This window comes from Pteropus alecto, unplaced genomic scaffold (genome assembly GCF_000325575.1).
Source record: "Pteropus alecto unplaced genomic scaffold, ASM32557v1 scaffold73, whole genome shotgun sequence".
In the NCBI taxonomy this organism is placed as follows: Eukaryota; Metazoa; Chordata; class Mammalia; order Chiroptera; family Pteropodidae; genus Pteropus; species Pteropus alecto.
Window position 1 is genome coordinate 277,154 of NW_006436284.1, and position 13,802 is coordinate 290,955.

The 13,802-nt window shown below is 34.6% G+C and overlaps 1 protein-coding gene across 2 annotated transcripts in view; it reads right to left on the reverse strand.

Moving 5' to 3' along the window:
• The window catches only part of PAIP1 (poly(A) binding protein interacting protein 1), a 26,794-nt gene that overhangs the window by 9,062 nt on the left and 3,930 nt on the right, over positions 1-13,802 (reverse strand). For both annotated transcript variants that reach the window (XM_006912444.3, XM_006912443.2), the window contains exons 3-6: positions 8,318-8,503; positions 4,872-4,984; positions 1,509-1,620; positions 6-131 (exon numbers count right to left, since the gene is read on the reverse strand). In XM_006912444.3, coding sequence (XP_006912506.1) covers positions 6-131; positions 1,509-1,620; positions 4,872-4,984; positions 8,318-8,503 — 537 coding nt within the window. The remainder of the gene's footprint in view (positions 1-5; positions 132-1,508; positions 1,621-4,871; positions 4,985-8,317; positions 8,504-13,802) is intronic.

The following is a 13,802-nucleotide window of genomic DNA, read 5'->3' on the forward strand; positions in this document are numbered from 1 at the left end:
CCTACCTTCAGTAATTTTACTGCACAAATTAAGTTGTCATCCATAGGATTAGAAAAGAGGGCATTCAGCAACTCCCGAAGACCAACCTGAAGAATATCTGCTCTTGTAACCTGCCCATTTGTTCCTTTGATCTTTTGGGACAAAAGAAAATGAAAAGCAACTATGCCAAAATATAATACAGACATATAAATGGTGTAACAAAGTGTTTGCAAAATAAGTGTTTTCGATTAAAATCAAAAATCACAGGAACACATTCTGGTATCTTCACAAAATTAGACTTACTTTACATGTAACTAAAACCTCTAATAAAACTAGTAAACTATAGGGAAAAGTTTTCATTTATCATATATATCAGGTCATGATAATTTAAGCCTCCTTAAATGCTGCTGCTTCATAAAGCATTTTTTAGTCTATTAAGCTACCACCTTTCATGGGAACACAGCATTTTATTATTTTTTTATACTGTTTAAAAATTCTCTATTTTGCATTAGAATAATATATGTATCTTAGCTCTCTGGCTAGAATAATTTTAGGTTCAGGAGCCATGCTTTATTTTTATATTCCCCACAGACATGGTATCAGTACTTCCACATAGGAAACTCAACAGCATTCCTAAAATGTCTTTTCATTTAAGGCACATTTTATGTTGGTTCTCTTATTTTGGTTTACATAAAAATTAAATCGAAAAAGATTAAGATATGAGATTTTTAAAAAATTAAGCCCATCTATGGTAAAAGATATAATTTAGGCACTAGACTGGATGTAGATAGACCTTTTAGATGCACCGAGATGCACATCTAATAGTGGATTTATGTGTTTTTTCAGTGGTGTTTATAATACCAAGTCCTCAATTCAGGATTTAAGAAGGTATACCTATATCTGGAACTAGTAAAAAAAAAATCTAGCAAATCCATTTCAAAGTAATATTCAGCACTTATGTTGCCTACTAACAAGCATATACTCAAGTTTAGCTGTACATTTTGTATAGATGCATTTTATGTGGAAGATTAATATATAAAATAGGACCAAAAACTAATCTGGGTGAATTAGGTAAAAACAAAACAAAAATAGAAACTCTAGTTCTCTCCCCTCTTCACCCAAAGCTCTATATTCTGTAGGTCAAGTTACTTTTCAGCCAACAGCTGAAAGCCAACATATTAAATGTACTAATGTTTCTGATGCAATAATTCAGAAAGATGGGTCTATTTCAAAAGCTTAAACTTGCATGTACACCATGGCTTTCCAAAGTACATGAAGGCTTTAAAATGCTCAGTAACTATTTCCCAACACCTTCCTTATGAACAGGAAAACACATGTTATATTACGCTCCATTAGAGTACAGACACCACCATGAGTGGGTACTAAGACATTACTTTATTTCTCTCCCATTCTCCTTTTCCATTTCACTTAATGTTGTAAAAGTATAATGTAAACACAAATTCTTTACTGAGATCTATTTGTGTTCTCAGGCTTTGTCAGTACATAACAAAAGAAAACTTTCTTCTCACCTCCAAGTTAAGGTAAAGTTCTCCTAGGAAGAGTACAAAAGCATGGAATCTTTTTCGAGTCCCTTCATCCCCTTTTGCAGCTTGATCTCTAACTTCATATTCAGTCCGACATCTAATAAAGATATATCTTTTATAATCTCATATTGCTTTGTTTTTTAAAGAGTCAAACAAAATGATAATTTGTTGGTTTGGGTGTCCACAAGCAATACAGAGACAAGTACAATGCATCATCAACAGCCTGACTTCCTATAACAAAAAGTGTTCTTGTCTATTGTAGAGACCAGAATACAATCTTTTCCTAGCTTTAAGAAACTGATAAGAATGTTGGAAATAAACCTATCAGATCAAGTCGTAATAAGTTTAAACATAGATTTCATGAGGTTCGTTGTGTACTGGCACCAGAAGAAAAAATGCCTCACATTTATCATACAGGCTTTTCGTTACGAAAGCACTTTAACCAAATTGTCTCTGTAAAATGTTCTACTCTTTCTGAATATATGAACTTTGAAACATATTTAAAAAATATATAGATCGCCTCCCACTAAGCTGACAATAAAATGAATGCTTATTAAAAGCCCGTTACCCTTATAATTGTCCTGTATACCAATCAGAACAGAAATGAGGGGGAAAGTCTTCAACTGCACAGACACATAGAAAGCAATTAATTCGATCTCTATTTCCAAAAGAGAGTGAAGGAGTTAAAAAACTTCTTTTCTCTTGCTTTATTTTCCCCCAACTTGGCCCATTTACCTTACACAAATAACAAAAGAAATCCTCTTCTTGGAGTTTACGGACATAGTTCCTACAGGGTTTCTGAAATAATCCCAATAAGCTTGTCACTGCCTGCCTGTGTCAGTGAATTATGGTGTCAGCTGCTGTTACTAAAATGGATTTTTTTTAATGGATTTTAAATATTTACATTTTGGTGTTAATTTTTTTCTTACCTTTACTGAAAAGGTGGTAAGGAAACTCTAGGAAAGTCATGAGTTTTATAAAACTGATTCTGACAGTTCTTTTAAAAACTAAGGAAGGAACTTATGGATACTTAATGGCTTTCATACATGAGGGACTAGTTTAGGTTGCTTTCTAAAAAAAATTTTTTAAAAGAAAAAAGTCATTTCTTGACCAGAATTTACCTTGAGTCAGTTTGTGAATCAATCATAAACCCTATGTGCCTAATTCCAATGTTTAAAAGCTTTGTTAAATAAGCAACATCTTTGTAGGAATCAGATATAGAAGATATTTGTTACTTTCTCATACATATTAATTCCTCATCAGAAATAAAGTTGGGATATCTATAAACAGAACACTCTAGTTAATGACAGAAAAGATCGGTTAATTAATATCAATTCAGTTATTAAAGCACCTTGTGGGCTGCTCTCTCCTCTGTCCCTTCTTTTATGACTTTGCAGGTAAGACCTTTTTGTTTTATAAATGCTATGACTATTACACATAAAGATAGGTGCAAAAGCATATATGTGTGCAAAAGCAAATCTCTACTCCTGTAGATGGATTATAATCTAGGTGAAAGACCTTAAACTTTTTTAAGCTAAAGAGTTTCAACTATAAAAGCAACACATGCTTATTTCAGAAAGGGTAATGCAGAGAAAAAAATAAAGTCACTGCAATCCATAAACTCCTGTGATAACTTATGTCTTTTTCAAGTATGTGTATATTTTTAAGTTAGATAACAGAATTATGCTCTGCTTTTCACTTATCAGATTAGCATTTCTCTGTTAATAGCTGACAGCATCACAGTACTACAGAGCATACAAATGGGGTAAAGCATCAAAAGAGAGCCAGGAGCGGTTCTCAACTGGCTCAACAGTAGAATCACTTAGGAAGCTTTAAAAAACCATGCCTAGGCTCTACTTCAGTCCATTATATTAGAATTCCCAGGAGTAGGGGCAGAGTCTCAACCCTATTTTAAGACATATAGCCAGCAGGGAGCGGAACTAGGGAGGATAAGTGAGCCTTTCTGCCATCTTACCTACTAGAAGTGCCCACTTTCACATCTTTCTAGAAGCTGTAACTCGCATTTTCTTAATTATAGGTAAGGTTAGACATCTTTTTATAACTTTGTCATTTATATTTTTCCACATTGTACCTATTCAGAGCCATTCCAAATATTTCCATTACAATATTGGTCTTTTTCTTACTCATTTCTAAGAGGCCCCTCTTTTCATATTAAACAAATGAACTCATTACGATGCGTTATATATTTCTCTATTTTTACTTCACTTCATATCGATTTAGGAATATAATCTATATGTAATTAAATAATCTCGTTTTAGGGCCTATGGTGATCACGTCTTGCTTAAAAGGGCTTTACCAACCTAAGATTTTTGTTTTGCCAGTTTGCCTCCTAGTATTTACTGTTTCACTTTTATTTAAATCTTTGATATATCTGAAATACATTATAGTGTAGAGGGACAGAAAACCATCTTTGTTTTGCCCCCCAAATGATTAGCCAGTTGTATCATCAGCACAATTTATCTCGTACCTATGTATCTGAAGTATCACCTTCACCAAAAGCTTAATTTTCAAGTGCCTCTGAAGTGTTCTTTTGGAATCTTTATTCTGTTTCAGTGCAGCTTAACCACATGATGGAATATTTTGCAACCATTAAAAATATCTTTAAAAAACTAATGTGCAAACTATAATAAACTCAAAGACAACATTATTATTGAATAACATCTCAAATTATAAAAAGTTAGTTTCTCTAGTTTATGAATTCAATGTCATCCCAAAAATATAAATACTAACATGATTTATATAATTTCAATGCTAATTCCAAAATTCATTGAAGAAAATAAGCATGCAAGAATAGTGGAGAAAATTCCACAAAAAAAGAATGGGGAACTAACTAGGCATAAAAAATTAGAGCTTTTTAATAGTATGGTAAAACAAGAATAGAACAAGTGATGAATGAAATATAATAAAAATCCAGCATCAAAACCCAAATATGAGGTAGCAGTTCATATCAATAAGGAAATGAATCATTCAAAAAAAGTGGTATGGCAAAAACTGGTTAAACATGTGGCAATAAATTAGATCCAAGCTCAAACCCAAAGTACAAAAGTACTAAGAAATAGGTTAAGTGATCATTTTTAAGATATTGGGAAAGGAAAAGCTTTCCTAAGCACAAAAGCAAAGGCAGAGACCATTGCAGAAAAAGACGGATTTATATGTATACACATATACACATTCATATGACTATAAACTTATACTATACAAATAAGAATTGTCCATCTAATTCTCTCCTGCAACTTTCTATAATGCACAGCCTTTAGAAAAAAGGAATGGTCAAATTCTAGTACCTTTAGAAGTAGATTTCCTTTAATTTCATATGTTCACACTGACCTTTTAAGTAGCAATTGGCGGAAGTTGCCACTCTGTGGACTAATTGTCAGATGATGGGACAGGTAATTACAGAGGCGAGCTCCCATGTAAGAGAAATTTGGAATAGACGTGGCCTTTCAAAAAGAAAAAAGTTTTGTAGGACACAGATACATTGTCATTAATGTAAACACTTAACAGCAACATTCTAGGGAGGAAAAAACATTTTTACTCCCCAAAATGACCATCCTGTACAGAAAAATGTACAAGTCTTTCATGGTTGCTTGGCATAAGAAAATTAAGTTAACTCTCCCTCCCAACCTTACATCAAGAACCATAACAAGTACAAAGAAAAATGCTGAAGGCAAGTTCTCCCCATCATATACCTAATGTTTCCAGAAAGCAGATAGACAATATCTCTTTATACAAAGCTATTTTTGCACAAAATATGTACATGTACCTAGTTTTACAGTGCCAATTATGAATATGTGCCAAACTACTGATGTGTGCTGTTTCTGAAGAATAGGATGGCAGTGTCTTTGGCATCTACCAGTCCAGATCAAAATTCCAAGGCTGCTGCTTTGTGACTTTGGACATCACTAAACCTCCCTAAGCTTCAGTTTCCTGATTCCAAAAGAGGTGATTAATGGTACCCAGTGTGAGAGATTAATACTTAATGCTTTAAAAACACTTGGGGTAAAGAGGAAATCACAATGGATAAGCCATTAAAAAAAAATAAGACAGTGATAAAATACTACATATCAAAGCATGTGTGATATAGCCGAAGCAGTACTTAAGAAGTTTAACTTTCACTGTAGTTTTTAAAGAATAGTAGAGGACATAGTTTACTACCTAATGTCAGGTAAGAAAAACACACAGTAAGAGGTTAAAGTACTTGGCCAAGGTCACAAAGGTAGTAGTTAGCCAGAATCCACATCAAACAAATGTCCTGATGCTCTTCCAACCCTATGCTGGATCTACTTACTAGCTGTGGTAACCTTAGACAAGACATTTAACTTCTAATATCGTGCCACCACTGGGATTAAATGAGTTGACTACATGTCAAGTGTTCAGCGCTGTCTGGCATATAGTAAGTACTTTATAATTATTGGATCTTTTTATTTCTAATTATTTCCTTGCTTACCCAGGACCCTGTACATGTCTCATCAAGGAAGAAAGCCTGGTTTCTCCTGACATGATGTATGTGTATCTGGTACTATTCAAAATTTATATTAAAAAATATTCAAAAATTATACTTTTCCTATTGGTATTTCCCGTTTTTAGTTTACTTTTTAAAATATCACACACAACTTAAAGACAAAAAATTCTATAAGGCAGGTTATTAAAGTTTCCTGCTTCCCAACCATACTTTGATTTTACTCCCATAGACGACCACTTTCAATTCTTTCAACTAAAAAGATTTAAACCTCTGTAGCTGCACAATCTGTGATTTTTCAGTTTAGACATTGCTTCTTCCTAGTTTCCCCACCATGGAAGATAAGCATTTAGTTTTCACTCGCCTAACCCCACCATTTCACTATTTCCCAATCTTTCCGAAACCTACCAATATGGTTATACCATGATTTCATTTATTAATTTTGTGTTTCCATTTACAGGTAAACCATATCTTATACTGATTTCTTTCTTATACAACTTTGTCTTCCCTAGACTTAATTTTTTTTAGTACTTTGATTTTTTATATACTGCTCATTGACTTATTCTCAAATTCACTAGAAAGCAGGTGGGTGAGTGGTAAATTTCTTAATAACTTCTAACAGAGCACCTGTGCTCATCTCACCAGGGAAATACTTCCTGGAAGCCTGTGCCCTGTTCCAGTGAAACCTGGCCCCTCTCGGACTGCTATGCACACAGCTATTGTCTTGGGATCTCCTTTCATATCTGGATGATACACTTAGTTTCTCCTATAAAATTCCCTGTTTCCTAATTCCTATGTCTTTATCCTTGGCTTACTATCTAGAGGGTCTAATTTTTTTTAGATTTTCAAGCAATCTTTTTAGCTCCATTCCACCTTTATCCTAGAGCCTTTTGGAGATTCTGCACTGCAAATCAGGGAGCTTCTCAGCTTTTCTCACTGGCTTGGAACTTAACTTTTTTAGATCTGCCAAGTCAGTTACCACTCACCCACCTGCTTTCTAGTCTCCAAAACTGGTACTTCTCCTTTCCCCATGTCAGTACTTACGGGCTTCTAGCCTCTAAAAATTTCCATAGTATCATTTTAGTGGTATCTGAGGAGGAATCAGTGTTGAATATGTATGTTTAATATTTCCTTTCTTTTTTTTTAAACAGTAAGTCTTTTGTTAGTCGCTATGAGTAAATTCCCTCAATGAATGTAATAATTATTGGTAAATCTGTGTGTCACTGACCACAGAATGTTAAAACTTAAAATACTGAGTATATATTTGAAGAACTGGCTTTGAGACAAGCATAGGAATTGTAGTTTGTCAGGTATTAGCCCTTCCATCCAGCTCCAAAGAACTATAATCAGGCAGCCTACTGAAGAGCTGAAACTAAATAGAAGAGAAACCAGAAAAGCAATAAGAAATAAGTAGTATCAGGATAGTTCTATCAGGATAAATAAGCAAGTATCAGGATAAATAGTTCTATCAGGATAAATAGTTGGCTAGGTAATCCTGGGGTCCAGTGACAATAACAATTTGGAAATGTCAAACGAGACATTAAGTGGAATATCAACCTGCTATCATAATCACCCCTCCATATATTCCAAGTTTGAGCTGTTCATTCAGCAATGACTTAACACTAAAAGTTATATTTCTGTTCATCTAATATTTTGGACAGTCTCACACACTGACCTTAAATTTGTACTCAAAATCCAGTGTTGTCTATTTTTTCCTCCTTAAAATATCATTAGTGAGTCAATGCCCAATATGCTAGGACCAAAACTAAACTTTGTATTAAGAACAATCTAGACTGATATTAGACTTTACAGGAATTAAGGAATTAAGTTGTAAATCCTAGAAAATTTCAAATATAGTGAAAATAAGCAGAAATGTTAAAACACGAGACAGTATTTTGTGCTCTGATTTTTTTTTTACATTATGAGGCAAGAAAGTTCTACCACGATTATTTTCTTCCCTATTCTAATAATGCTATATGAGTCAACATCTAGGAGAAAAGAATTCGTCTTTTTAATGTACTGTTAATTTAAGATCCTATAAAACACAGGGGTGGAGAAGTGCATGATACTTATACAGTCTTCTTCATAACTGCCCAGAGCTCCTTCCAACCCCCTGTATAGTCTTGGCTACACAGGTGAATCTGCAGTCTGGCTCTAGCCCTGGATGACTACCTAAGAATTTTATATAATAGACACTTTAAAAGCTCCCATGAAACAAAGCATTAATAAGTGTGGAGGCAAGTGAACATGAACCTGACCTCCCTCATTCTTGGGCTTCGAGGAAGCTATCTGAGTATGCTATCGGCCAACCTACCTGTTGATAGATGAGTTCCACAAGTTCTTGCAAAGAATCATCTGTTGTAACCCAGCCATTCAAGGTCTCTGCAAACTGTTCAATTTCAGTTTCAAAACTGCCAGGCTGCTCTGTAAGATGATTCAAAAAATCCTGAACATATTCTGATAGAGTGGGATAATCCTCACAACCATCCTCATAGGATTCCTATAGATAAAAAGTTTCAAAAAAATTATTAATCCATGCAACTGGCTAAAATTAACGAGGCAGCTTTAAGTTGAAATGTCTCTAGCACAAATGATTTTTTTAAGGATCCTTCATGTGATAAAAATCTTTTACTTTCCTCAACAAAATTAAGACCACTGAGCTATTCTTCTTCACTGCCAAATGGCCAAAATGTTATAACAGAAGGGGTCCCTCGATCTAGCTGTGTACAAAATTGTCTTCTCATCCCTGGCACGTTTACAAGATGGTTGAAAAATAAAGTTTAAACTAATATTTCACAATAATACCAATATCAAAATTAAGATTTTGGTTTATGGACACAAGAAGATCTAGGATTTGCTTCAAAATAGGAGGAGAGGAGGGCCCAGGAATACAGAACCAAAAATGGCCAAATGTAGCTAAATGGTATAATGGAGATTCACTATACCATTCTCTATATTCTTATAGGTATTTGACAATTTTTATACTGAAAAACCCTAATAAGGTTTGTCACCTATCGACAGGGAAATATATATAGTTAAGTGACTATAAAATTTCATCATACTGTACAGTGGAAGGAGACATTTTGGCTGCTATATCCAGGTTTCTAGGCAACTTTGGTAACAGCAGTTTCCAACTAGTATCTCTACCACTATCACCTTAGGAAGTTCTCAACCTTTTAATTAATGGCAAGAGGAAGAGCAAGGTGAGTATTGCAAAAGATAACAGATCAGAGCATTAACTTATACTTTCAATGTCTGTAACACCACCCAAAGCGTTCTGAAGTTTACTTAACAGTTATGATCTAATAATAACCATATTGCTTGATGAAATTAACCCCTTTCCAAAAGGAATCAAACGGAAAACCAGTATGAAAAAAATCAAATTATAACTATAGTACAGAAGCACTTTATGAAAGAGTTAGGTTCTAAAGTCAGTGAGCACATAAAGAAAAAAAATCACACCTAGCCAAAATTCCCCTTAGGAAAGCTCCATGTTGGAGATGAACATAAAATCTTAGAAGAAAGACTAACACAACCAATTTGTCCTTCATTGTTGGTGCCGACTACTATTTCTTCCACTCTCCACCATTTAGAGGCCATGTTGCATAATTTCTATTTATCTCTAGACACTAAACTGATATCTAACATAGTAAGTTGCATGTACTATGAGATTCACTCAGGAATACCAGCTGCAGGAATAGCAGATTCATGTGCCTGTATCACGAGCATAAAGTGTTCACTGAGCAGAAGAGCAGGTAACCTCTTATACTCATACATTAAATGTTTGATCACACAATTGAATCCAAATTAAATGACTCATTAATGTTGATGAAATTCAGATTCATGAATCATAAACATTACATCTGTGTGACTGAAGATTAAATAAACTGAGGTAATGAGTAAATGTCCCTAGACCAGTGAATAGCACATAGTTAGGCACTGTTTAACAAAGAAATTTTTAAATTTCTAGGAAAAACATTCCAAATGGGACAGCCATGTTCTCATAACTAAAGGAGCAAAAGCATAAAAAGCATACAAAAAGTAGAATGATAAAAAGCTATACTTCTTGGTACAGAGGATGGTATTTTAACTGATTTATTTATTAATAAGCTAATAGCCACCAGCTGCATGTATGTTATTCATTCAAAACCATTTACGTGTAGACTGCCGACTAAGTGCCAAAGACTGTTCTAGGTGGTAGGAGCACTGTCATGCCATGAATAAAGGAGACAAAGTCCTCTCCCCATGGAGCTTTTGTGCCATGATGGAAGACATTCAGATACTGAGATATAGTATGAAAAAAGTGGAAGGATCCTAAAGAGTTAACATCTAAACTGAGACAGAAAAAGGAAAAAGAAATCCAGCCATACAATATCTGAGGAAAAATACTTTGTGCAGAGGACGCAAGAAGCATATAGGCTCCAAAGAGATAGGTGTTTGCCTGACACCTTTGAGAAAGGCCACAATACAGAAACTGAGGATGGTAGCTAACAAGATCAATAAGGCAGACAAGAAGACCCTGTAGGGTGACCGGGAACACACTAAAGAGTCTGTGTGTAGTAGGAAAACCAGAGCATTGTGGAGGCAGCGGGGGAAGTAGGGGGGAGTTAGGGTAGAAGTGATCAAGGAAGGACCATGTACCAAGGATCATGTCATTTGCAGATAGTCACATAGCTAGTTAGAAGAACTGAGCATAGAACAAAGCCTATACTTTTAAACTCTGCTATATTCAAAATAATCAACAAAGAAGCTTAAATGACAACTTCAACATATATACAAGGATACTCATTGCCAAAAATCCATCCATCAATCCAGCAACAAGGAATTGGTTAAATTGGTTAAATCTGTTACCTTACATCCATATAATGAAATATCATATAGCCACTTAAGAAAACAGAAAGTATTTACACATCTCAATACAGAAATATTACCAATATAAAGTGTTAAATGAAAATACAGAACCATGTTTTAGTATAATTTTTTAAGACTTACAAGCAAGGAAATTTTTGGAAAGATAAATGAGGAATAGTAGTAGTTACCTATGGAGAAATATTCATATTATAAATACTGAGCCTTTGTTATAAAATTGTGAAAGCAGTTTAGTATTAAAACATACATTAAATAATATACTTAATGTTAACCACATACATGTGTAAATTTTACAATTAAAAACAATTTAAGTTTTTGATATAGTTTTACAGACTTGTAGGATGATACCATTAATGATAATGAAATGTAGGAAGTCTACAGGTCCCAGCTGAAGGTATTAATTTCCTAACGGTTTCTAACATGTCATTCATTGTGGCAAAATGTAGTTTAGAACACTGATTTGTTTTTTTAAATAAGCAAAAATGCTCTTTTAAGAAATCTGAATTCTGAAGGTAAAAGCGGAAAGCAGAGCTGCTCTGAATATAGAAGAACAGGGGATTCAGAGCCTGTCGTTTTAAGCAAAAAAGGAAACAGAGCAGTCTGAATAAGCACTCCAACATGTTTGAGTCAAACCTTGTGTGAGTTCTCTAGTACCAGTTTTTTTAAAGTACGTATTTCTTCACTTCAATGTGGAAATACATGGCCTCCAAGCTGAGGAATATTAAGTTTTATTTTTCTTAGACAAGAGATTAGGAGGGACATCAATTAGAAAACTCATTTTTCACAGTAAATACTTTGAATACATTATCAAGATGAGAACCTAATCCAAAGCAGTGGGAATAAAACGAATCACTTGGATAATAGTCAAGACTACAGTTGACCCTTGAACAACATGGGTTTGAACTGTGCAGGTCCAATTATATGCGTATTTTTTTCAATACATGCCTATACTGATTTCCATCTTTGGGGGTGATGAGTCTGTGGATAGGGAAGGCCGACTGCATGCATTGATGTATGTCATTTTATGTAAGGAATTTGAGCAACCGTGGATTTTGGTATCCACAGGGGTCCTGGAACCAATCCCCTATGGATACTGAGGGACAACTAAGGTTTTGAAGAGTCAAAAATTATATGTGGATTTTCGACTGCACCAGGTTCAAAACCCCTACCCGTTTTATTTAAGGGTCAACTGTACTTTAACTGGATTGAAATGGGGCAAGATTATGAAAGAAAGGTGAGTCACCAAGGTTTTAGCCTGAGGAGCTAGCTGGGATATAAAAATATAAGAATAAACTTGAAGATAAAATTTTTTATATTTGTTTGAACATGGGATCCTCATGAAGAGGTTGAAATAAATGGAATCCTAAGCCTGCAGTTCAGAGGAAGAATTAGATTTCAGACTTATCATAGACAGACAGGCAACAATCAGATTCTAGGGGACAGGAAGAATCACCAAGGAAGGTAATAAAAATGCAAGAAACCTCCAAGACTGCTGTCTGAGGGAAGAAAGAATGAGCTGCAAGTTGGGAGGATGAAGAAAGACTACTGCCACAAAAGCCAATAAAAAGATAAATGAGAAGAGGTGTTCATAATTTCAAATGCTACAGAATAACTTCATAGGTTGAAATCTGAGAGAATGATGGCTACAGAGTCTTAGAAGTGAAGGACACTATGTAGAAAGGGAAAAATTAAAATAAAAATTATTACCTTAAATATTCAATTCTTATAAAAATAAGAACTTTTGAAAGACTAAAATGGTATCCTTGGTACCTAACACAGGACTTGGCACACTGCGACTTGTTAAACTTTACAGATCATAGTGGTCAACAAAGTCTAAGATGAGGGTTAAGAGGACAATAGATTTTAAAACCTGATATCAGTAATTGTCACAAAAATAGTATCAACACAATTAAGGGAATTAGTCTGAAGAGCTTTGAATAGCCTGAGATGTATTATCAACAGTGAATAATTTTACATTTTGGAGAATGTCACTACTGAAAAACAAAAAAACTGGGCAGTAACTTGAAAGGGGATGTTCTGGGATTTTTGTGTGTGTGTGTGAGGGGTAGATGTTGTCACTTAGTAAATGCTTTATGAACTCCTACATCGAATTTTTGGTCCTCATAAATGAACTGTGATTAAATATTCAAGATGTAATGATTTATCTGAGAAGCAGAAATGACTAGTAATAGATGGATACCGCAACTCATTGGTAAGAAGGCACGGAAAGCAGGAAATTCTAGCAGTGAGATTTGAAGGACTGAAGATAAAAGAGCTTAGAATTTTGGAAGAGTTAAAAGAGCACAGCAAAGAACATAAAGGCTTTTAGAAAAAGCATGCATTCTTGAGAGCAGATCCAGTTCAAGGATACCAAGCAATAGATTTTCATGTGTCTAACAAAAGCAGGCTCAATGAGTTTCTGGAGAGCAAGCCTGGAGATCACTAGAATAGAGGCTCTACAAAGGTAGGAATTTTTGTCCACTTTGTTCACTGCTGTATCCCCAGTGCTTGACTCATGATAAGTGTTCAATTATTTGTTGAATGAGTGATTATAGCTAGTTTTGGATTTGGAAGGAAAAGTTTCTCTCACGACAAGATCTTAAGAATCAGGGAAAAACAAGGATACTGCTATTCTATGACTAAGTAGATTGTGAAAAACTCAGCACTGACAGAGGGTTAAAGGGTGAACAAGCAAGTCTAGAGAGTATATTAAAGTGGGGTAGCAAACTTGAATGTTTCCAGAATCCAACTGGATTACAAACAAATAAAGTAAATGAACCAGTTGAGTAATTCAGAACTCAAACACTCCATCTGAAGAGGTTGCCTCTATTCAGCCAATATTTAGCGAAATAACAGTCTAATATGGCCAGATCTTGTGATTTCAAAAGAGACCACAAAATTCAGATTTGTAATACCTAATTTAAGTGTTG